Source organism: Tamandua tetradactyla, chromosome 2, assembly GCF_023851605.1.
Source record: "Tamandua tetradactyla isolate mTamTet1 chromosome 2, mTamTet1.pri, whole genome shotgun sequence".
In the NCBI taxonomy this organism is placed as follows: Eukaryota; Metazoa; Chordata; class Mammalia; order Pilosa; family Myrmecophagidae; genus Tamandua; species Tamandua tetradactyla.
The window spans coordinates 182,397,461-182,422,929 of record NC_135328.1 but is presented as its reverse complement, the minus strand read 5'-3'; the positions used below and the strand labels follow the sequence as shown (position 1 = coordinate 182,422,929).

The window sequence follows — 25,469 nt, the reverse complement described above, 5'->3', positions numbered from 1 at the left end:
ATTTGTTAGAAAAATTGGGGCTGAATTTCTTATGAGATAAGCCAGAAAAAAATTGAGTAGGGGTACCTTGTGTACCCTGACATAAGAGACATGACAAATGAATGAATTGCTTGACCAGGGATTTTCTTTTGGTAGGAATAACATTATTGAGACAATTGGTGAAATATGAGTACAGTCTGTATTGTATTGTCTGATAATATTATATCAGTGTTAATTTCCTGATTTTGATGTTTGTACTTTGAAGAATAGGTAAAAGAATGTTCTTGTTTTTAGAAAATACACATTGAAGTAGTGAGGGGTATAGAGGTGTTGTATCTGCAACCTACTTTCAAATGGTTCAGAAAAATATGTATCTATAGAGGGAAAATGATAAAATGTGGTACAAATGTTAACATTCAGGGAATGTGTGTGAAAGGTATATGAGAATTCTTTGTACCAGTAAGGAGGAAGTTGCACAGAAGAAAATTGTAGAAATCTGCTTAGGGATCTCCTTTAAGGTTTGGCTGAATACTATTCTGTGCATACATAGGGTGACTCTCCATGCAGATGGACAAAGAACAACAGCCAGGGAGGTATAAGCTGAACGGATCCCTAACTCACACAGGGCTAAGAGACATTTCCATTTAGTAAGGTAGAGCAATCTCTTTGAACACTTGGGACAATCAGTAAATCCCACAGAAGAGTCACACCTTCATATTAAGGCTAAGCTAGCCATAGACCAGTGGTTCTCAAACTTTTTGGCCTAGTAACCCTTTGCATTTCTAAAAATTACTGAGGACCCCAAAGAGCTTTTTTTTTTTAATATGGGTTTTATCTGTCAATATTTACCATATTAGAAATTAAAATTAAGAAATTTTAAAATATTAATTCATTTAAAATAACAACAAACATACTATACCTTAGCATAAATAACACATTAAACTGACACTACCCAAAATAAACCAAAAGTTTAGTGAGAGGAATGACATTTGTAATAGGTTGAGTTATGCGCCTCAGAAAAACACGTTCTTAATCTTAATTCCCTTCCTATGGGTGTGAACCCATTGTAAATAGCCTCTCTTGAAATATATTTCTGATTAAGATGTGGCCTAAATGAATGATGCTGGGTCTTACTCCAGTTTACTGGAGTCCTTCATAAGCAGAAGAAATTTAAAAACAGTGAAAGAAAGTCACAGGGAGGAGCCTGAAGCTGGAAGTCAGCAGAACCCAGAAGAGAAAGGAGAGGACACAGCCATGTGATGGGAAAGCCCAGGAACATAAGGGCTGCCCGCCGGCCCCAGGAGGAAGTAAGCCTTCTGGCTTCTGAAAACATGAGCTATTAAATTCCTGTTGTTAAACCAGCTCATTGTGTGGTATTTGCCATAGCAGCCAGAAACTAAGCATTGTTTTACTTTTATTTTTGAAAATCTGTTTATAATGCCTGGTTCAATAACAGCTGGCTTATATTTACATGTGTGCTTCTTTACACATTCAAACTGTTGTGATATTGTCAGGCTTAAGTATAAGAAGAAAATCTGGCCTTATACAGATATTTAGTTGAAAAAGGGGGGGACCCCCTAAAAGTGTCTCGGGAAGTTCCAGGAGTTCTCAAACCTCACTTTGAGAACCACAGCCCTACAGTAAAGGTACTGTAAATCTACTCCACAGGGCTTAAAAGTAAGTCTTGAAAGAATTTAACTAATCTGCAAGTAACGGCCTGTTAAAACAAAGTTCAGCAACATCCTTTAAAGGAAGAAAATAAGTCCAGGCATTCAACAATGTAACATTCACACTAAGAGCATCCAATAAAAAATTACTAGAATGAAAAAGCAGAAAACTATGAGCAATAAGCAGGAGGATAAAAGCAATAAATATTATAAATGTACTCAGTGCAGAAGGAGGTATGAATAGGAATTCAGAGGTGGAGAGAAGAGGGGATAGGGCAGAGAGAAAAAAAGAGAAAAGGGCCAATGAATATGGTAAAGGAGAGAGCCAAAACTTAATGGAATGGACTTCTATGGAATTTTTAGAATAAGGAAATTTTGCTATTCTTTTTAAAATTATCTGCTCAAAAGTTGTTGCTTTCTTTTCTTATCCCTTCAATCTTCATTAAGAGTATATTTGACGTTATGAGACTAAAGAGAGAGATGTTTATTTAGTGCAAAATTTACATTATGGGTAGTGCATTTCCTAATTTAACTTGTATGGTCAGTTTAGATGAACACCATAAGTACATGGAATCTTGAATAGGGCATGAGATTTTTTGGTTGGCCCAGGTTAATATGATGCCCCAATAAATCCCAGAGTGATTTGGACAGTGAATAAAAAAAATATCTTCAAAGTCCCCTTGGAGGAATAGAGAGAATGGGGGAAATATTCAACTTCCCCATTTGGAGAATTTCTGATATTCTCCCAAGCAGTGGGGACAACCATGTCAATAGGCCAAGCCCTTGATCTTAGGGTTCACCCCTATGAAACTTATTCCCACAAAGGGTAGGCTAAGCCTACTTAAAATTAGGCCTAAGAGTCACCCCCAGAGAACCTCTTTTGTTGCTCAGATGTGGCCTCTCTCTCTAAGCTAACATGACAAGTGAACTCACTGCCCTCCCCTGCTACGTGGGACATGATTCCCCGGAGTAAATCTCCCTGGTAATGTGGGACAGAAATTTCATGATAAGCTGGGACTGGCATCAAGGGATTGAGAAAACCTTCTTGATCAAAAGGGGGAAGAGAGAAGTGAGAAGAAGTAAAGTTTTAGTAGCAGAGAGATTTCAGTGTCGAGAGGTTATCCTGGAGGTTATTCTTACATGTTATATAGATATCCTCTTTTTAGTTTATAGTGTATTGGAGTGGCTAGAGGGGCTAGAGGGAAGTACCTGAAACTGTAGAGCTGAGTTCCAGTAGCCTTGTTTCTTGAAAATTATTGTATAATGGTATAGCTTTTACAATGTGACTGTGTAGATTATGAAAGCCTTGTGTCTGATGTGCCTTTTATCTATGGTATGGACACATGAGTAAAAAAAATTGACAAAAAATAAATAATGGGGGGACAAAGGTTAAAATAAATTAGGTAGATGGAAATACTAGTGGTCAATGAGAGAGAGGGGTAAGGGGTATAGTATGTATGAGTTTTTTCTTTTTTCTTTTTTTTTCTGGAGGGATGCAAATGTTCAAAAAAATGATCATGGTGATGAATACACAACTCTGTGATGATATTGTGAGCCATTAATTGTACACCATATATGGAGTGTTCGTATTTTAAGAATGTTTGTATATTTGTCAATAAAAATGTATATATATTTTAAAAAGACTATATTTGAAAGAACTGCCTCATATTTAGGGTTGGGAGATGAGAATGAAGAAGGGGTTGTATACCTAAGAGATGAGGAAATAGCTATAAGATGCAGAGTGGAGAGTGAGAATTAAATTGAAGCTAAAATTGGAAGGAGAGATGGCTAAAAGAAGAATTAACCCTTGGGACCTCATTGCCATTTCAGGGAAGTGTTAGAATGCCCAAAGGTGTGGAGTGGGGGCTCTAGATGATTTACCTGGAGCTAAAGGGGCAAATCACTATCCCCTAGACATTATAGATGGCTCATATCTGCTTCAAATCATTAACTGAGAAAAGAAAGACAGGAACCTGGAATGGTATCTCAGCCAGTCCCTACTAGGCCTCCTTGAAAAGCCCAAGGGCCTTCTCTGGCAAATACCTGTAATTTATGTCTATTTGTTTTCCACATGTCTGGTGTCCTTTTTGTTTTTCTGTTCCTTCTTTTACTACCTCTTTTGTATTAACTGAATATTTTCCAGTGTACCATTTTAATTCCTTCATTTTTCCCATTTTTTGAGTTATTTTCTTAATAATTACTCTAGGGAGTATCACAGTCTATTTCAGATTAATGTGAATTTAATTCTAATCAAATAGAGATTACTTTTTTCATTCCCTAACCCCTCATTTGGCAGAGATCTATGAAGCATGCATCACTGGAAGACTTCCCGTGCAAACTACTTGCAGTTTAATTACAAATACCATATTAGTAATCTGACAGCACATTATGCAAGGTTGAGTAATGATACTAAGTACAAAGGTCATGATAAACAACAAACATTGTAGTGCAATGAAGTTAGTTTTACTGATTTTATGCCTAAAGCCCTACTTTTCCTCACAACTATATATACAGTTCTTGGAGAAGAAAGTGGACAATTCAGCGTTCCATAGTACCCTAAAGCAGCTGTGCAAGGCTAGAGTATACGAGACTTTCAATAGGCCTTCAGTAAACCCTTGATGTGGAGCTTATGGGAGTAATGGGATAAAATTCTTCAGCTGAGATGAGATTTAATAACTCTTGAATAGCTGTTTCTTCATCGACACTGAGTTGTTCTTTGGCTAGGCTGAAGGCTCTCATGGCACATTCCTGGGCCTGAAACAGAATTGCAATGACAAAAGGAAGCTATCACAGAAAAGCACAACATTGAGAATCTGCATCTGTGCTCAACTCTAGAAACCTGGGAGAGGACCCACGGGCGCCTCACATCAGCCACTGAGCTCATGCTTTGAACTTTGTTTCTTGCTGTTAAATTCGTGAATACACACTGGGCTTTTATGGCTGGCGAAATGTGTGCTATGTGGGGTAGGACACCAGAAAAAACCACCTGGATTGACAAGCTAAGTAAACTAAGTTTATCTTCCTAGCAAAGTGAGATCTTTGTAGCATTTTAATTAGGGTCCGTTGGACCAACAATGGGCAGCACAGAGGGGATTTGTTCTACAAGGAAATTACCATCCTGGAGGTCATACGGTCCAGGGTTTTAACTTGGACAGGGGACCCACAGAACCCCTGGATACTGGTTCTTTCTGCTTCCTTTCCTTCCTCTTTTCCTCCCTCTTTCCCTCCCTTCCTTCTTCCTTCTTTCTAATAAATATTTATTTATAGAATGGCTTCCTTGTTCCAGATACTATGACTATAGCAGAAATTTCTGTCCTCATGGAACTTAGACTCTAGTAGGAAAGTGAGACAATAAACAAGATAAATAATTAAAACATGATAATATCTTATATAGTGGTAAGCACTAAGGGAAAAAAGTAAGTAAGAAAGGGGGATAGGAAACATGAATGGTAGTGTAATGGAGTTTTTCCATTTTAGGCAAGGGGGCTAGGGAAGGCTTAACTAAAAAAAAGCTGAGTAAAGACCTGAAGAAGTTGAGGTATCAATTTTGGGTTATATATATGATCCTTTTGTCTAAAGAGCTTTTATAAATCTGGCCTCCTTAACGTGCCTTGGGTTACTAATTTTCTTGGGCTTGCCACTATAGAAATCCAATGTAAACCTGAATAGCCAATGGAAATGTTTTTCTCTTCCCTGGCCACACCCACCCCTACCCCAGATAGGGTTAGTGTCCCTCTTCTGTGATGCTTCAGTATCCCAGACTCCACCAACAAGTCCACTGACTGTGAATTTCTCCAGAGCAGACCCTGGCATTCAGCAGTACTCAGTAAAAGTATGCTGAAGGAAGCACAGAAGACAGAAAGGAAGGAAGCAACAGAGGGAGGGAGAGAAATTTTCTTATGTCACAAAGAAAGGCCTCCTCCAACAAGCCCTCATGCTCTCTCCCTTTACCTGCTTTATTTTTCTTTATATTTAGCACTTCTCACTCTCTGAAATTATATTACATATTTATATATGTACTTATTTATTGTGACTTCTCCTACAGAAAAAATGTAAGCTCCATGAACATAGGAACTTGCTTTATGGTTTAGCCCTATACCTCCAGTTCTAGAACAGTGCCTTACAAATGGTAGATGATCAATAACTATTTTAAGGATAAATGAATGAACCAGTCAATCAATAAATAACTCTGAAATTTGCCATTTACTGTCTGTGAGACATTGGACATATAATTGACCTTTCTATACTTAGTTTCCTTATCTGTAAAGTAAGGATAATAAAGTGTCCCCACAAAAGGTTGGTATGAGAATTAAATAATATAATTCACTTTAAGTGCTTAGAATAGTGACTGGCATGTAATGAACACTCAAAAAGTTACCTTTTTAATCTTTTCGTGGCAATCCACTTCTGGCTGAACCCCTCCGGCAATAGGCAGCTCACTAACTGAGTGTAGAGCTACCACTCCATTCCTCCGAGTACTACCCAGAGCTCTTCTGCCCTGCAGGCTTCCCAATACCAACCTCAGTTTACCTATGCAATCCTGGGAAGACCCACTGGGGGAAGAGACAATCCAATTTGCATTATGCAGGCTATACTCAATAAATGAGAACTGTCGTGAGCGTCTGAACTTTTTTGGAGTAAGGATTTGCTCTGAGGGCAAAAGCTGATGGAACTGGGCAAAACAGCTGAATTCAACTGGAGGACTTTCTACTTCCATTTCAGATATGCTGTTGTTCTAGAGAAATGTACCTTTGAAGAATTCATCATCAGGTAATAAAGCATGGCCAGGGTTTTCAAAACAAACACAGTCTTTTCTGGGGCTTTATTAGATGTGGATTCTCGAATTTCCAAGATTGAAGTCAGGATCCGTATGGCTTCTGCTTCCTGGGCTTCGTCTGCATTGGAAGGGGAGGAAAGAAGAAACAAGCCCTGGGCAGCTGTGCCTGCCCTTTTGATAAGCACTCAAGCTGCCTGACCCTCTGCAGAAGCCTCCTCATAAGGGCAGTAGTGGAGACAGCATAAGCCACAGCCAGTTCTCCACCTGCACAGCAGGAAGCTGGGCAGTTTGGGGATAGCTCTCCAGCTCTGCCCAGCATGTCATAATCAGAGTAACCTAAAAAATGCTCACTTCCACAGGTCTCAAAGTTGCTAAGGTTTCTGTCCCTCAGAGTCCTGAACTCCAAGTCTTGTAGACTCCCCCTAATAACACGGAATTTGCCGCAGCAGGATTCCTTGGTCCTATTCACCTGTCACTCTATAGCTGAGAGGAGAGAGCTGATGCTATTTGCAGCTGCAGCAACTTAACTCTTCTGCCCCAAGTCCAAAGATAATCAGGCAATAGCTTTTCTGCTTCCATCTGTGAGTCTGTTTATTATTTCCCCCAGCAGTTTTTGACACTTCTTTAGCTATCATTTATTGAGCAGTTATAATGGGACAGGTACTTTAAAAGCATGTATCTAAGTACTAAGCTTTTAAAAAAAGACAGAAAAGGCAAACACCACAATGCTAGGGTTGGCTCTCTTCAAATAGCTGTGGTGATTTTTTTTTCTGTTGTGCTTTCCTTGATGTTCAAGTTGTCTGTTTCAACATGAACTACTTTTATAATGAGAGAAAAAGTCATTATTTTTTTTAGCCTTACTCAAAATCTCTTCTCCAAGAAGTCTTCCTTCTTCAATGCCACCCTACATCCTCATTCTTTATCAGGCCCTCAACTAGTAATATAATTTGTACTCATAGAAATTTTGCTTTGTTATTGCACATAGGTTCTGTCTCATCAACTATACTTTGTCTGGGCAGAAATTAGATAATCTGTCTCTTTTTATTATCTCAGAGGGCATGCTGCTGTACAATTCTATCAACACAACACTTTGCTGAGCCTGGGAGTAGAGAGAGGAGTCAGACTCGGCATCTGCCATTGGGAAGTTCAACGTCCAGTAAGAGGGTAAGCACCTTAACAGATGAGCAATGCTACTTCTGCATAAAATCTATCTTGGCTTATGTGCCCTGGAGGAGATAACATGTAAGAAATGGATGCTCTGCAGAAATCACAGGAGAATTTCCCATGGTCTTTTTCTTCTCCAAAGCTGCCCTTTATTGGCCTTTCAGAGGTTGTGTGTCATGCCAAGGTTCTGAATTCTGCCCAGCAGTGGTAAAATCTTTTTGATTCACATGTCTCTGTTTTCCCCAACAGTGAAATGGGGAAGATGGCACTGATGTGCTCCATGACAGGGACAGCTACCTTCCTTCTTAGGGGCAAGGCATGTGTATTAGGTGGGATGAAGTCATTGCTCTGCTTCCTAGGGAGAGCTGCCACTTACCCAAGCCAGTGTCATTCTCAAATTGTTTTCCCAGTAAGTCTATTTGTTGGATGCGAGCCTGTGAGAGGACTTGATGGTGTTCATTCAAATACTGATGCCAGATCTCAGTGACCTGTTGGAAAAGGAGATGGCAATCAGACAAGTGGGTTAGCTCTTGGCATACACCAGCCAGTTGGGATGAGCAGTGCTCCTAACCGGGCTTCCTGACAATCTGGAGACTCCCTCCCTCTCATTGTGCATGGAGACAGAGGGAGCCCTAGGAGCTCAGAACAAATCTGGCCAAGGTGAGCGTGACAAGAGATGGCTGCAAAGAGCATGTGCCAAGCTGATCTGGAGGCATCCCTAGTGGGGTTTAATAACAATGGCTTTGTAAAGACATACAGCACTAAACTTTTAAATCACCACAATATCCCAATGGAGGTTAACAGTTTTATCATTTCTATTTTATAGACAAGCTGAAGTTCAGAGAAACTAAGATCATACTTAACTTCTGGTAAGAGTTAGAAAGTGACACAGGATTTAAACTCAAGTTAAATCCAAAGCCCATTGTTTTTCAACTATACCACAATGCCTCTATCTGAGAAGTGGGTATCAAATCAACAGTCACAGTGTGATAACTTTGTATCAACAAGTTAAAGAGAAATGATTGCTTGCTAAGTGACTTCTTAATAAGTTAGGTGTTACTGTGTGAGCATAACTGATATTTCAACACAGAGGAAACAAATTAAACTCTTTTACATGTAAAGATGAAAATGTGCTGGTTTGAAAGGAAGTAGGCCCCCTAGAAAAGTCATGTTTTAATCAAAATATCATTTCGTAAAGGTAGAATAATCTCTATTCAATACTATATGTTTGAAACTGTAATCAGATCATCTCCCCGGATGATGTGATTTACTCAAGAGTGGTTGTTAAACTGGATTAGGAGATGTCATGTCTCCCCCCATTTGGGTGGGTCTTGATTGGTTTATTGGAGTCCTATAAAAGAGGAAATATTTTGGAGAATGAGAGACTCAGAGAGAGCAGAGCAGAATGAGAAGCCACAAGAAGCAGAGTCCACCATCCAGCGACTTTGGGGGATGAAGAAGGAAAACGTCTCCCAGGGAGCGTCATGAAACAGGGAGCCAGGAGAAGAAGCTAGCAGATGATGCTTTGCTTGCCATGTGCCCTTCCAGCTGAGAGAGAAACATGACTGTGTTCACCACGTGCCTTCTCGGATGAGAGAGAGACCCTGAACTTCATCGGCCTTCTTGAACCAAGGTATCTTTCCCTGGATGCCTTAGATTGGACATTTCTATAAACTTGCTTTAACTGGGACATTTTCTCGGCCTTAGAACTGTAAATTAGCATCTGATTAAATTCCCCTATTTAAAAAGCCATTCTGTTTCTGGTATATTGCATTCTGGCAGCTAGCAAACTAGAACATCCTTCATGTTCTCTGGTCCCTTGACAGGATCTATCTGCAATTAATTTCTCTTGAAAACTATTCCTACCCCATCATACATCCCAATATGCCTATATTAGCTTCCTCCTATGGATATGATGGGTGTACAGTATTCTATTTGGAGGGGTTTGGTTCTCATTGACCAATCATTCATTATTTAGTAATTGGTCTATGGATGCTCAAGACTAATCTATTTTGGTAGTGGAGAAACAGGAAGAAAGAGAAAAGGAGTGTGACATGTATCAGCTTTGTGATCTTGGAAAAGTCAGTTCATCTCTCTGGCTCAATTTCCTCATGAATGGTCAGACATCAGTTGTAAAATATGAGGCCTACAGGTCAAGGTTCAGCTCTAGCATACCTTCATGAACAGTGTGTCTGCCAGATCCCACTTGTTAAGGCGGTGGAAAATATTAGCCATCTGGAAGTAGCCTCCTGAGGTCCTGATGTCTTCCGTCCCAAAAGCACAACTGGCAAAATAAATCTATAGCAGGTGGAAGAAAAAGAGCATGAGTTCCATTTGCAAATCACAAATCTGAGAAAGGACTTGTATTCACAATATGAATGAAGTTTTCAAACAGCCTATGCTGTTTTGAATCTAGTATGTACCCCAGAAAAGCCATGTTTTAATCCTGATCCAATCTTGTGGGGGCAGCCATTTCTTTTAATCCTGATTCAACACTGTAGGGTAGAAGCTTCTGATTAGATTATCTCCATAGTGAAGTGAGGCTCCCAATTGTGGATGTGACCATTTGATTAGATGAAGATGTGACTCTACTCATTCAGGTGGGTGTTAATTAGTTTACTGGAGTCCTTTAAAAGAGGAAACATTTTGGAGAGAGCTCATAGCTGACACAGAGCCAATGTAGATGTTTGGAGATCAAGACAGAAATAGCCTGGGTGCTAAGCAAGGACTCACAGAAGTAGCCAGAACCTGAAGAGAAGAAATCTCTGGCTTCAGCAGATACTAAGCTAAGAGATGGAACCCAGAGTTTTGTCCCAGAACAGTTAAGTGAATGTGCACATATGCTTAGAGAGGAAACTCCTGCCATCAGAAGTTGAAGGCAACTGTATAGAGGATAAGGACCAGCAGATGCCAGCCATGTGCCTTCCCAGATCACCCTCTCTCTCTCTCTCTTTTTTTTTTAATATGGAATGCTTCATGAATTTGCATGTCATCTTTGCTCAGGGGCCATGCTAATCTTCTCTGTATTGTTCCAATTTTAGTATATGTGCTGCCAAAGCGAGCACAGAGATCACCCTCTCTTGAGCCAAGGTGTCTTTCTCTGGATGCCTTAGTTAGGACATATGTATGGATGACCTTAGAACTGTAAACTTGTAACTTGTTAAGTTGCCTTTTTAAAAGCCATTCTATTTCTGGTGTATTTCTTTCCAGCAGCTTAACAAACCACTACATAGCCCAATTAAAAAATAATGAAAGGGATACATGGATGGATCAGTGGTAGAATACTCGCCTTTCATGTGGAAAACCCTGGTTCGATTCCTGGATGATGCAACTAAAAACAAGTAATAATAATCAAAGGATCTTGTGTGGGTTTGAAAGGATTTATGTACCAAGAAAAGCCATATTTTAATTCTAATCAGTCTTGTGAGAGTAATGGTTTCTTCTAATGTCTATTCAGTACTATAGGTTGGAAACTTGATTAGGTTATCTCCATGAAGATATGACTCAATCAATTGCGGGTATTAAACTTGATTGGATGGAGACATATCTCTACCTAGTCTATGTGTGTCTTGATTCATTTACTGGAATCCTATTTAAGGAGACATTTCGGAGAGAGTTCTTTTTTGAGAACGAGGTGAAAGCTGCAGAATCATGAGGGAATGACAAGAGAACCACAGAGACTACCAGCCAGCGACCTTTGGAGATGAATAAGGAGAACACCACTGGGGAGCATCATGAAACAAGACCCTGGAGAGGAAGCTAGCAGACTTTGCCATGTACCCTTCCAGCTGAGAGAGAAACCCTGAACGTTATCAGCCATCTTGAACCAGGGTATCTTTCCCTGGATGCCTTAGATTGGACATTTCTATAGACTCATTTAATTTGGACAATTTCACAGCCATAGAATTGTAAACTAGCAACTTATTAAATTCTCCTTTTAAAAAGCCACTCAGAGCATGCCACAATGGCTCAGCAGATAGAGTTCTTGCCTGCCATGCCAGAGACCCAGGTTTGATTCCTGGTGCCTGCCCATGTGAAAAAAAAAAAAGAAGCCATTCAGTTTCTGGTGTATTGCATTCCAGCAGCTAGCAAACTAGAATAGATTTTGGTACTGGAGGAATGGGGTACTGCTGCAGTTTGCAAATACCAAATACATTGGAACAGCTTTTTAAATGGATAAGGGGAAGATTTTGGAGGAGTTGTGAGGAGCTTGATAGAGAAGGCTTAGAATGCTTTGAAAAGACTATTCGTAGAAATGTGGACTCTAAAGACACTTCTGATAAGGCCTTACATAGAAATGAGGCACATGTTATTATAGACTGGAAGGAAGGCAAGCCTTGTTTTAAAATGGCAGGTAATCTGGCAAAATTGACTAGTGGCTTTGGCTGGAAGGCAGATTTAAAAGACATGAACTTGAATATTTAGCAGAAGAGATCTCCAAATTAAATGTGGAAAGTACAGCCTGGTTTCTTCTCGCAGTTTATAGTGAAATGCAATAGGAAAGAGATAAGCTGAGAATTGAACTCTTAGGTACAGAGAAACCAGAAATTGATGTTCTGGTAAATGCTGGGCTTCCAGGAAGGGAGACACCAGAGAATGGTGCCCCATGTGAGGGTTTGGCCAAATGTGGAACCAGTCAGCCATTTCAGAGAAAGCCAGGTTTGGACATGGAATTATCCAGGAAGGATTTGTGGAAACACCTTATGTCTGATGGGCACAATCCAAAACTACTGCACAGAAAGCCAATTAGAGTGTTGCAGGATCTGTATAAAGAGAACCACTGCCAGTCAGGGCTGAGAGGGACAGAGAAGGGACACACTGGAGGAAAAATAACTTCAGAGGCAAAGCCATGGAGGCTGGGCTCCGAAGTCAAGAAGCCTTGGCCTAGGAGAGCAGACCCACCCAAGCACGTGGAGAGGGAGAGTTTGCCCCGAAGGCAGAGAATGGGCCTTCCACCTCATTGCAGTGGAAGAGTCATGCCACCTCAGGCCTTGGAGAGGTAGGAACACATTCCTTAGGGTTTGGGGAGAGCCTGGCTGCCACCACATGGAAGGATTGAGCATGTGCCCCAGAGATAGCAGAGAGCCTGGGTGTGTACTCCAATGCTTGGAGAGGGTGGAGCCTAAAAAAAAGTGGTTTCCCCAGTGTCCCCCAAGTTTGCATTAAGAGAGAGGTGGGCCACTGCATAGACCCTTTGTTCTAGTTTGCTAGCTGCCAGAATGCAATATACCAGAAATGGAATGGCTTTTAAAAGGGGGAATTTAATAAGTTGCTAGTTTACAGTTCTAAGACTGAGAAAATGTCCCAGTTAAAACAAGTCTATATAAATGTCCAATCTAAGGCATCCAGGGAAAGATACATTGATTCAAGAAGGCCAATGAAATTCAGAGTTTCTCTCTCATCTGAAAGGCATGTGATGAACATGGTCAGGGTTCCTCTCCCATCTGGAAGAGCACATGGTGAACACAGTGTCATCTGCTAGCTTTTTCTCCTGGCTTCCTGTTTCATGAAGTTCCGTGGGAGGCATTTTCCTTCTTCATCTCCAAAGGTTGCTGGCTGGTGGACTCTGCTTCATGTGGCTATGTCGTTCTGCTCTGCTCTCTCTCAGATCTCTCATTCTCCAAGATGTTTTCTCTTTTATAGGACTTCAGAAACTAATCAAGACCCACTCAAATGGGTGGAGACATACCTCTACCTAATCCAGCTTAACGACCACTCTTGATTAAATCCCATCTCCAGAGAGATGATCTTTTTACAGTTTCAAACACACAATACTGAATAGGGATTAGAAGAAATGGCTGCCTTTACAAAATGGGATTAGGATTAAAACATGGCTTTTATAGGGTACATACATCATTTCAAACCAGCATACCCCTAGAAAGGGTGGGACTGTAGCCTTCTAAAGCCCAGAGGATAAATGACCTTCACACTTTGAAATCTAATAGACTTTGCCCTCCAGGTTTCTGAAACTACTTGGGTCCTGTGACCCCTGTGTTCCTTCCAGTTTCTCCCTATGGAAATGAGTATATGTACCCTATGACTGTTCTTCCTCTCTATGTTGGCAGCAGATAACTTGTTCTGAGTTTTACAGGTGCAGAGCCAGAGGAGAATTCTGCCTTAAAACAGACCATGCCTGTAACTAACTTTGATGAGACTTTGTACTGGTTTTAACCTTGTGTTGTGTTTGTATTGTAACTGAAATGGTTTAAGGTTCTGTGATATTGTTATGGAATGAATGTCTTTTGTATATGGGGAAAACATGCCTTTTTTAGGGTCCAGAGGATGGAATGTGGCATGTCTGAATAGACATGTCTCCAAAAAGATATATAAATGGCTATAAAGTACATGAAAAAGTGCTCAACATTATTAGTCATGAGGGAAATGAAAAGTAAAATCACAGTGAAAAACCACTTCACACCCACTAGAATGGCTAAATCTTAAAGACAGGGTGTTGGTGAGGATGTGGAGAAAATAGAATCCTGGTGGGAATATAAAATGGTATAGACCCTGTGGGAAACAGTTTGGCAGTTCCTCAAAAAGTTAAACATTAAGTTATCATATAATCCAGCAATTCCATTCTTGATACCTATTAAGAGAAATGAAAACATGTCCCCGCAAAGACTTGTGCACAAATATTCACAGCAGCATTTCTCATAAGAGCCACAAAGTGGAAACAACCAAATATTCATCAACTGGTGAATGGATAAGCAAACTGTGGTATATCTAGATGACGGACTATTACTCAGCAATAAAGGAATTAACTATTGATACATGCAATAACATGGATGAATCACCAAAAAATTATATTAAATGAAAAAAGCCAGATGCAAAAGATCACATATTGTATGATTCCATTTATACGTAAAGTCCAGAAAGGGCAAATTACTCTATAGAGACAGAATGTGGTTGCTTGGGGCTGGAAGTAGGAATGGGAAATAACTGAAAATGGATACAAGAGTTCTCTTTGGGGTGATGGAGACATTCAAAAACTGGATTATGCTGATGGTTGCACAACCCTGTGAATTTACTAAAAATCATTGAATTATACACTTAAAATGGGGGGGGGGGGTTAAGGTATGTATTAATAAAGCTTTTTTTTTTTTTTAGAAAAAAGTTAGGATGAGGAACCTGAGCTTAATATGATTCTTAACTATGTGGCCAAGCTCAAGGCAGAATGTGCTTCTGCCAAATTGGGCCGGAGGGTATACTATACAGAGGAAACAGAAGCTAAGAATTGCATTAGTCAGGGTGTCAAGTATAAATAGATACTACTCTTAAAAGGGTAACCTTATGATAGTTTAATGAATGGATTAGTTACAGAAACGTGAATGGGTTAAGGAACCTACAAGAGCTAGTGAAGCATCTAGGGACTATCAACAGCAGGAAACTGTTACCCTCCCTATTCTTGAATGCGAAAGAGTACAGCATTACCAGGGCCCAGCAAGAGCTATAGTTGTGTAAGAGGGTCACCTGACAGGAGATGTAACCACAAGGAACACTGCTCTTTCTAGAATATGGGTGCATCAGAAAGGGAGGAGAGAGAATATATACCCCAACCTCTCTCTCCTCCCACCCTCCACTCCCCTGCCAAGCAAGCCTCCTATTCTCCAAACCCAACTGAAGCCAGAGGGCAGTGGAGTCCAGGTTATGTAATCCACAGAGGTCAGCTTCTCCTAGGACATAGAATAGATTTGGGGTAAGGGGATATTTAGAATGCCCAGCAGAAGAATGTTTCTGGAGAATTTGAGGGCATTGCACACCGGCTGGGAACCAGCAGGCGAATTGCCCAATGGAGAGGCTGAATAAAGAACTAACCTGCATGGGGGGTCCATTGTGACCCTAAACTATTATGCAGATTTCAGTCTCAGGAACTCTCCTCTCTAGTTATATTGTCCAATACTGAAATCCTAAGAGAAATCTCATAAATTTTGGAAGAACAGTTCAAGCATCACTCTCATCATCCTATCTAAGCTTTGTACAGAGTTGTTTAATTTAACACTTTCATGTACATCAGCTCATTTAAACTTAGTATTCACACTCTGAAGGCATTGATGTTATTTATGGAAATAATAGCGAAGTGCTATACTTGTGTTGTCCTATTATAAATCTTTGCAATGACCCAAGGAGGCAGAGACTATATTATTATATCCAGTCTTACAGTCTTTCTATGAAAGAAGGCTCAGAAGGGTTAAAGAATTTGTTGAAAACTATGTAGCAAGCGAAACAAGAAAGCCAGGACTTGAGAAAAGCTCTTCTGCTAACTAAGATGCTATTTTCCCGCCCTTTATTACCCTCAGAGCAGCTGAGGCTTAGCGGTGTGACCTGGCCAAAGTTGCACAATCAGAAGTGCTTGAAGTCAGGTTAGAATTGGTTCTTGTGAACAGCCCACCAAATGGTCAGTTGTAAACAGAAAGTTTTGGAGAAATGTTCAGTGAAAAATTAAACTAAACAGAAGCTGTTTTGGGAAACATCTGGTTTTATCATTTAGCTTGTTTACATCATTGGCTAGATGATACCGGGCTTCTTCATAGGTTTCCTTTGCCATATAGAGAAGTCCTAGGTTCCGATGCAGTAAAGAGTGAGTGGCATTACTGCATCTGGTTGATTTGAGGACTGTCCACTGGGCTTGGGATAAATATTCTTCAGCCTGGATGATCCTGCCCAGACCTGCACAAAAGAAGTAAAGAAGGTTAAAATTCATATGCTGCGCAGAGGACACATGATAAAATATGAATCCTCACCCATTCATTCATTTGTTCATTGACTCAAATATTTATTGACAAACCTTGACTGTTCTGTAACTTATATTTGAAATAAAGTTGTTTCACGTAAGTGAACTCATACAAATATATATATTCACACAAAAAACATCACAAATGCTTATAGCAGTATTATTCATAATAGCCAAAAATAGAAACAACTTATATGTACATTAACTGATGAAAAGATAAGCAAAATGTGGTATAGCCAAACAACTGGAATATTATTCAGCCATAAAAAGGAGTGAAATAATGATACAGGCTACAAAATGGCTGAACCTTGAAAACATTATGCTAAATGAAAGAAGCCAGACAAAAGGTCATATATCATATGATTCCATTCATAAGAGATGTACAGAATAGGCAAATCGATAGATAAAGAAAGTAGAGTAGTGGTAGGGACTGGGGGAATAAGGAACTTGGGTTCCTATCCATCAGTAACCACTGATGGATTTCTTTTTCAGATGCTGAAGATGTTCTGAAGTAGATAGTGGTAACGGTGCCCAATATACTAAAAACCACTGAATTGTACTTTACAAGGATTAATTTTATAGTTCTGAGTTATAGCTCAAGTCACACACACACACATACAGAATATCTTTTATATGACAGGATTTGTGTTGAGTCATGGGGGTTCAATGATGAATCAAAGACAAAACCCTTGAAAAGTTTTGGGGCTGGAAGAAGGCATACAGGACATGTTAGCAAATATAGTGCAAGTATAACAATAGAAGCATTAAACTGTCTGGAAATGGCAGAGAGTAAGTAGTATTTAGTTTTGTGAATGGGCTGGGAAGGGACAATGGAGAGGGGAGAGGCAAGTCTCAGGGGAGTCTGAGCTAGGTCTGTAAGGACGAATAGAAGTTTTTCAGATAGGTGAGGAAGGAAGGGCATCTCTGACAGAGTTAACAGCATATGCAAAGTCATGGAGATACGAAGCAGTATGACATGTTTGGAGCACTATATATTGGTCTGTGATGCCAGGACACAAAATGTGAAGGACAGAAAGCTAGGAAATGAGGCTAAAGAGATAGGCAAGGGCAGATCATGGAGGGTTTAGTAAGTTATGCTAAGTAAATCATGATGGATAAAAGTGGGATGATTTTAAGAATGGGAGAGAGAAATGGATTTAGATTTTGGAAGTATCCTTGGGCACCAATGTGGAGGAGAGATAAAAGGGGAGGAAGGAAGGTGGGAGACATACTCGAAGACTTTTGAAATATGTGAGGCTATAAACCAGAGAAGCCATAAATTTGCACATAAGGCTGAGAAAACTACCCTAAAGGTGCATCTTAAAGCACACACATACATTCTTAAGCATGGCAGCTATCCGTTCTAGAAGCATTCCTGTTACATATCAGTAACTTTAAAGAATCATGTTTACAATCTTGCAAAACCCAACTTGGGTCTGTGCCTTCTTGTTCTTGCCCATAAAACTGTCCTGTAACCCCCGGCGTGGCGTGGAGCACTGCTCTGAATGTCCTGCAACTGCTGAGGACCAACTTCCCAGTTTGTAAGTTCCTTAATAAACTGTTATTACTTTACCATATGGAGTGGCCTGCTTGTTTTTTCAGTCTTAAGTGCCTATCACACTTTGGCAGAATGTATTCTGTAGGTTCATGGCCAGACAAATACTTTAGGGAAACACTGCTAAGTGAATGGAGATGCAGTGGATATGGGAGACATTTAGGAGGTAAAATGGACAATACAGTTACTAAGTAATGTAGAAGATAAAAGAAAAGATAGTTACTTTCTTATATTTAGATACTCTTGACACTTAAAGTTTTCTGTTTAGCTGTAAAATTACAAAACAGTTGCCTGTCTACCCATTTGCCTCCCAGGGAGGTTGTCAAAACTCAAAAGAAAACTACTCTGACAGTATTCTACAGAGCAGGAGGCAGTCTCTGGGTGTTGAGTATTTCAAGTGATGGATATTGTGGTGGGAATGGCACTGAGGAGATGTCAGAAGATGAAAACACAAACCCTACATAAAACAACTTTCTATTTTTTTTTTAAAGAAAAAATCTAAAACTATACTTCTACCACTGCCTTCCCAGAAACAACTTTCTATTCTCCTTTGTCCTTTCTCCCAGGCATGGTTCATGTGTAAGAATTATTTCATTCTGGTTGTAATTAGACATCACTGAGTTAAAGGAAGAGAGGTTTAGAGGAAGCAATCTAAAAGAGGAAGCAAGTGACTTTGCTTCACTGAAGTTCAAAATTCAAATGAACATGGGAAAATACTAGATTAGAAGCAAGAGGCTTTGGTCCATAATCCTGGCTCATGTGGCCACCTTCTATGTAGGCTTTGTCTATAAACATAAGAAGTTTAGACTTAGTGTTCTTTAACATCCTCTTAATTGAAGAAGCAAATAATTCTTAGCTAAGATTGATTAGATGGGGGGGGGGGATTGGTGGAGGGCTTTGACATAGATTAAATTAATTTAAAGTTTCACTGTCCAGTTCTCACATAAGGAGACAGTGCCAAAGAAGAAATGCCCAAAGGCTAAGCTGGACCAGAATCTAAACAAGCATACATCCCAAAGGAAAAGGCATACTTGGAGAATAAACCATGAAGCTGAAAAATCAGAAAGTGGGATAGAGTGAGATGAGAAGAATGGATTGCCACAAGTGGGTCAGAAATAAAACTGTGACCCATAAGTAAGTTCAAGTGTACACTATTATGTATTGTTTCTGCCTGGAAAGACACAGGGATAGAGAGGAAGTAGCAGAGACAAAAAGTTGCCAAAACAAGTGAGGATAATGAAGGGTAATTTTAACAGTATATGGAGTAGAGAGAGAAGAAAAGCCAGTTAAGTTCTAGTAGCACTTGTCTGAGGGGGAGGTAAATAAGCTTACACTGGGTTAGTGGTAGATCTGAGAGAACTATGGAGGAAGATTTTGCAGACCTCAGTGATGAAAGTAAAGAAGCACAGAATAAATCAGACACAGATGTTTCAAAGGTTGTGACTATGATGCACTAGGAGAAGAAAAGGGAATCAGCATTTATTGAGGGTCTGCTATTTGCTGTGCACTGTGCTTGGCCATTTGCTCCTGTGATTTAAGTCTTCCAAGAGCCCTGTGAAATAAATATCAGAGGAAGAGCCTGCAGAAGAGGAAACTTCATTCATTCAACCATATATTCATCTGTGCTGGTTTGAAATGATGTATGTACCCTAGAAAAGCCATGTTTTAATCCTAATCCTATTTTGTAAAGGCAGCCATTTCTTCTAATCCCTATTCAGTATTGTATGTTTGAAACTGTAAAAAGATCATCTCCCTGGAGATGTGATTTAATCAAGAATGGTTGTTAAACTGGATTAGGTAGAGGCGTGTCTCCACCCATTTGGATGGGTCTTCATTAGTTTACTAGACTCCTATAAAAGATGAAACATTTTGGAGAAAGGAGATTCTGAGAAAGCAGAAAATGATGTAGCCACGAGAAGCAGAGAGTCCACGAGCCAGTGACCTTTGGAGATAAAGAAGGAAAATGCCTCCTGGGGAGCTTCATCAAATAGGAAGCCAGGAGAGGAAGCTAGCAGATGATGCTGTGTTCGCCATGTGCCTTTCCAGCTGAGAGAAACCCTGACTGTGTTTGCCATGTGTCTTCTCACTTGAGAGAGAAACCCTGAACTTCATCGGCCTTCTTGAACCAAGGTATCTTTCCCTGGATGCCTTTAATTGAACATTTCTATGGGCTTGTTAAACTGGGACATTTTCTTGACCTTAGAACTGTAAATTAGCAATTTATTAAATTCCCTTTTTAAAAAGCCATTAATTTTCGGTATATTGCATTCTGGCAGCTAGCAAACTAGAACATCATCTAATTTCTGAAGTCTCTGTACCACTGTGTTACATGCTCAGTGCAGACTGGTCAATAAAACAGGTGTGATCCCAACCTCAAGGGGCTTACAATTAAGTGGAGGAGGTACACAATAAACAAACAAACAATGAAATGTTACGAAGGAAATGAACAGAGCAGAGTGACTGAGGATAAGAGGGGAAGGGCCTACTCTGGTTGTGATTAGGGAACACCTCAATGAGGATGTGACATTTAAGCAGATACCTGAAAGGTGAAAAGGAGCCAGCTGTGTGAGGAAAGAGCATTCCAAGCAGAAGGCTCAGTATATATATATGATCCCTAATACAAGAAAACTTTGTGCTTAGGATCACCTAACAAGTAAAGAAAGAGATGGGAACTGAACGCAGGTTCTCCTTGTTTCAAAGCTCTGATAAGGGTGGGAGAAGATGAGTAAAGTGACACCTTTATATCTGAGGTTTTATTGAAAATGTCATTTCTAGTTGATTAAATTTCCAAAGTTTTACTTAAAAAAAAAAAGAAGAAGGCTGAATATCTGCTATTTTTCCACTCCACTTTGGAGGAGTCTTTAAGGTAGGAAAGAAGCATGTGCACAAGGATTGTGATTTATTTAGACTTTTAAAAGGTTGACAAGGTTTTAAATCAATGACTTTGGGAATTACATTGAAACTATCCACTTATACAGCACTTTTCAGCTTTCAAAACATTTTCACATTCATTACACATGAACTTATTCCTCAAAACAATCCTGTGCGGAGAATTCAGATTCCATAAATAGTTACATAGTGCCCACTAGGTGTCTGATACTGGGAGAATATTTTTTGAGTCACTTTGCTGCACTAAGTTACAGTGTTGGGTGCTAAAGATACTCTGGTGAGTAACAGACATTCCCAGTACTCCCTGAGCTTGCAGTCTAGCGGAGGAGAGAAACAGCAATTAAATATCTCATCAGTAAATGTATAATTGTTATTGGAGTTTGTGTTCGGAAAAAAGGAAGATGTTTCTATATGATATAAAAAAGAGACTGACCTAGTATGGGGCTTGGGTAAGGCTTCTAAATAAGGAAATAGTAATTCTTGAGCTGAGACTTGAAGGATGACTAAGAGTTAATTAGGTGAAGAGTGGCCAGAGCAAGGAAAACATCATATGCAAAGGTCACATGGTAGAAGGGAGCACAATGTCTTGAAGACTCAAGGGAAAGGTGGTGTAATGGAAGGAAGAGAGAAAAGAATGCGAGATGAGGTGAGAGAATTCAGCAAGGACTAGACCAAGCAGGGCTTTGTAGGTTGCTTTAGAAATTCGGTCTTTATTGTAAGAGCAATGGGAAACTACTGAAGGGTATTTAGGGTAGTGATATGATCACATTTTGTGTGACGTCTGGATTGGTGGGAGGACAGAGAAGATGTAAGAGGCATTAGGTCTAGAGGAGAGAATTTTCCATAATCCAATGTCAGAGATAAATAGAACCTGGTCTTCATTATTTTTCCCAGTGTTCTCTCCACTAATTTGGAGAAGGATAAACCCACAATGGGGAGTCAGAAGCTGAACAAGGTGAGGAAGATGTTCCTGCAGGTAAGCAGCCTGTGTGGGAAGTTGGAACCAAAACAAATGAAGAGGGGGTTGATGCAGAGGAGGTGCCCAGAATGGGGAACCAGAACCCACAAATACCTGCAAGGGAGAAGTAATTGGGGTGGAGATGGGAGGTAACTTCATACAGGAAAATTTGGTCAAGTATAAAAATACATCACTGAAAGCCAGCATTCTCTGGGTCAGAGAAAGGAGTTAGAAACATAAAATGGGAGAAAACCAGAAGATGTATGCATGTTGCCTAATACACTGCAGGTACTCAAAAATGTTAATTCCCCTCAAAATATTAAGCCCCGTCTTGTAGAAGCGACTAGGTGGGAATGTCTGCTAGGTCTGTGATCTCCACTCTCAGAATTGTCTCTGCCACCTTCAGGGATGGGTCCCTATATCTCCTGTTTGAATTATGTGACCCTGACTCCAGGAACAAATGGTAGATACTCTATGAAGCTGGGTCAACAAAGTACTCTTCTCAAAGAATTTGTATTTGGAAATCAGATGCTAATTCGTTTCTATTACCTACATTGAGCCTGGAAGATAAATAAATTCAAGAACTATATATTTACTTTGGGATAGCTGTCTTCTGCAGTGAGCATAGAGTAGGAAAATCTGGTCTGCAAAGAGGAAAAGAGAAGCAGATACCAGAGAGAAGCAGGGGCAAGAAACAGGGTCTGAGAGAGAGATTTAGAACACCAGCCTAGCTTCTTATCACATTCTAATTACAGCCCAACATGAAGCCTCAACTCCCTTGCAATACCCCAATATCTTAACAATCCCCCTTTTTGGCTTAGGCCAGCTTAGGTGGATTTCTCTCAGTTATAACTAAAAGGCTATGACATCACTTCTCCACTCTTTATAGCAAACTGGCTTTTCTACAAAAGGTGTTTTGGTGCCACTGTCAAGGTTGGACTCTTTCTTTGGCCACTGGTATGACCCAATATAGTACTTCTTCAATGTTCCAGGGTTTCAAGTCAGGTTTGACTTACCAAGGCTAGCCTCAGCCAACAGTAAGTAAGCAGGAACAAGCTCTACTGAATTCAGGCCATGTACACTCACTCGGAAGCGAAGAGAATGTAAAGCTGCGGGGACAGCTTCTTCATATTTTCCTTCAAAGAGATATTTCTGGGCTACAGTATAGCAGAATTCAATCAAATGTTTCTGTGGAAGAAAGAAATAGGACTTCTGGAACAGTCTCAAGCAAAAAGACAGAGGTAGGATATAGGCAAGGCAAATACCTAATGAACTGGTTGAGAGCATGTGGCAAGCTTGCCCGTGTTCAGGTGGACATGAGACCCAAAATAGGTAATGTGAAAAGGCTGAATACTATTAGTTCCTCAATGCCTAGGAGCATGTGTCTTTTCATCTTAGTTCAGTGCTTGGCATATGTTAGTGCTCAACATAAAATTATTACATGAGTAAATACATATTATTCTTATATAACTAATAAAACTTTAGCAAAGCAATCACTTCTTATGACTAAAATTTCTGATTTTCTGTTTGAGTTAATTTTGACAGAAACTTCCTATTTTTTCATTCTGGAATTATCCTGTTAATTTCAGAAACAACTTGAACTCTGTATTGTTCTAAGGTGACTATCAAAGTGCCATAACATTAAAATGGACAAATGTGGTGTTTAGAGATTTATGGTTTATAAAGCACTAATTTGTTTACAGTAATTGAGAGGCTACCAATGCCACTGTAATAAGGACTAGTTATTCCTAATCTTCTTTACTTATTCACTCGTACAGTCATGCAAAATTTTTTAACTTCCTATTATATGGCCAGACTCTTAGCACAGTACTTGGCACATGTGGTGAACAAATGAATGAATGGTGCTGAGCACATAAAGAAAGAAAACAAAGTCTCTGCTCTCCAGGGTTTACAACTGAGTAATTTTAACGAAGTATAGTACAACGCTTGTCCTGGGCAGTTGCACTGTACCCATGAGTTAACCCTATAATAGTCCTACAGGACATACCTGCCGTTGCTGCAGCTGCTGCAAGCCATGCTGCCGTTCTTCCTCTGAATTGTAGAAGGGCATGGTGGTACGCAGCGGAATCAGGAGCTGACATATCTTTTCATGGATGCTGCCCCAGTCAGCTCTTTGATGCACCACACCACTGACAATAAACACAGGGATGTTGTTACCTGGCCTGACCCAAAACCCAAGATCTCGTCAGCTTATGCTACAGGCTTAGCCCTAAACAGTGAAAGAGAAGGCCCAGAACAAAATAGGCAGAGTCCAAAGCCATTTCTGAGACTCAAATATCTTTTCTTTCACTGGGTTATCTGACAATGTAGAAAATGTTAGGTTGGGGGAGTGGTGGGGAGAGGATGTCTCTGAAGGCATATTTTCAAGCTCTGTGCATTTTTAAGGCACAGGGATGCAGTGGCTACTCTGCTTATTGTAATAACAAAAAAAGACAACTCTAACTCTTTATTTTCAAAGTGTCTGAACACTTAAGCTGAGGGATTTGAGGGTCTCTTCTGTGAGGAAGGAAAAGGAATTTACATTTGATGAGCTTCTCTGACACTTTACAAACATGCTTTGCTGTAATCTAGGCCATCGTGATGCATGGCTCGGGAGTACCGCTGGCATCCTAGTCTGTGCGCTAAGGCTGCCATTCACATAAAAGACACTTTGAATTCCACTCCCCACCATACCCATCTGCTCCCCAACCTCACATCAGTGGCGCAGCACTTGGCTTTGTGTGTAACTACTTAACTCTTTAAGAACAAAATAAAACCTGTTGATTACTATTTTAAAGGAAACAGGTGTGGAGAGATTAAGTAGTGACACTAAACGTGTACTCCAAAGTCAGTGTGTTTTCGGCTTTCCAGAGGGAAGCATGATGATGTTAGTATACAGCTTTTATGACTGTTTTATGTCCCTATTTAGTATTTTTAAATTCTAAGTTGAATAGTGCAGATATAAAACATTTCCATCATTGCATAAGTTCCACTGAACAGCACTCCTACAGAATATCCACTCCTATTCCTTGAACAATTACTTCTTTACATGACTCCCAATCTTGACCCTTCTACCAATGAGGTTTTCTTTTATAACATTTTTATTGAGATATAATTCACGTACCATATAATTCACCATTTAAAAGGATATAAGCCAGGTTTTTCTTTTTTTACATGGTTAAAACAATATATACAGCACATTACAGCATCACTACAGACAGACATTTAAGACATTCTTCAATGAAACCCATCAGTTAGCAGCTCCCTGCTATGGTCCTGGAGTCCACCAATGTAGACTGAAACTTCTTCTAGTCTTTTCCTGGGACTCTGGCCTCCCAGGGTTGTAGGACGTGGAGGTTTCAGAAGTCCCCACAGAGTGACTCTATCATGCCTTCAGGTCAAGGCAAGCTCTCAGCTGGCAGGAACTTGTCAGGAGAGGCAGAGGGTGCTGTTGGAGGATGGGAGCTGGCCTTGGGGTCTTTTGCACTCTCTGAAATCCAACAACCTCATGCTGTGGAGCACTTCCTCTGAGTCCCCAGCACCTAGCACATTATGTGGCCTGTGACAGAGACTGTAACTGTTTGCTGAATAAACAAAGACTTGTGGACCCAGGGAGATGGTTGTTTATGAAGGAGGCATGGGTTTCTGCTTGACTGAAAAAATGCAGGGAAGGCTGGGCCTTCCCCCAGATCACATACTAAAAGCACTTTCATAGCAGGTGGATGCAGGATACTACTCCCATTACTCCC

General features: G+C 40.1%; 1 protein-coding gene and 1 non-coding gene across 5 annotated transcripts in view; both read right to left on the bottom strand.

The window, feature by feature from the left end:
• Positions 1-3,813: 3,813 nt before the first annotated feature.
• ZMYND12 (zinc finger MYND-type containing 12) overlaps positions 3,814-25,469 on the bottom strand; it is a 67,509-nt gene continuing 45,853 nt past the window's right edge. For 2 of the 4 annotated variants that reach the window (XM_077150025.1, XM_077150024.1), the window contains exons 2-8: positions 23,729-23,870; positions 22,737-22,908; positions 16,085-16,254; positions 9,763-9,885; positions 7,964-8,075; positions 6,396-6,541; positions 3,816-4,400 (exon numbers count right to left, since the gene is read on the bottom strand). In XM_077150025.1, coding sequence (XP_077006140.1) covers positions 4,251-4,400; positions 6,396-6,541; positions 7,964-8,075; positions 9,763-9,885; positions 16,085-16,254; positions 22,737-22,908; positions 23,729-23,791 — 936 coding nt within the window. In that variant the 5' untranslated portion in view covers positions 23,792-23,870 and the 3' untranslated portion in view covers positions 3,816-4,250. Of the gene's footprint in view, positions 4,401-6,395; positions 6,542-7,963; positions 8,076-9,762; positions 9,886-16,084; positions 16,255-22,736; positions 22,909-23,728; positions 23,871-25,469 lie in introns of all 4 variants that reach the window. The other 2 variants (XM_077150027.1, XM_077150026.1) reach the window with 2 other exon arrangements.
• LOC143675188 (U6 spliceosomal RNA) lies at positions 10,546-10,652 on the bottom strand. The gene has a single exon (XR_013171432.1). It is a non-coding gene; the product is annotated as a U6 spliceosomal RNA (small nuclear RNA).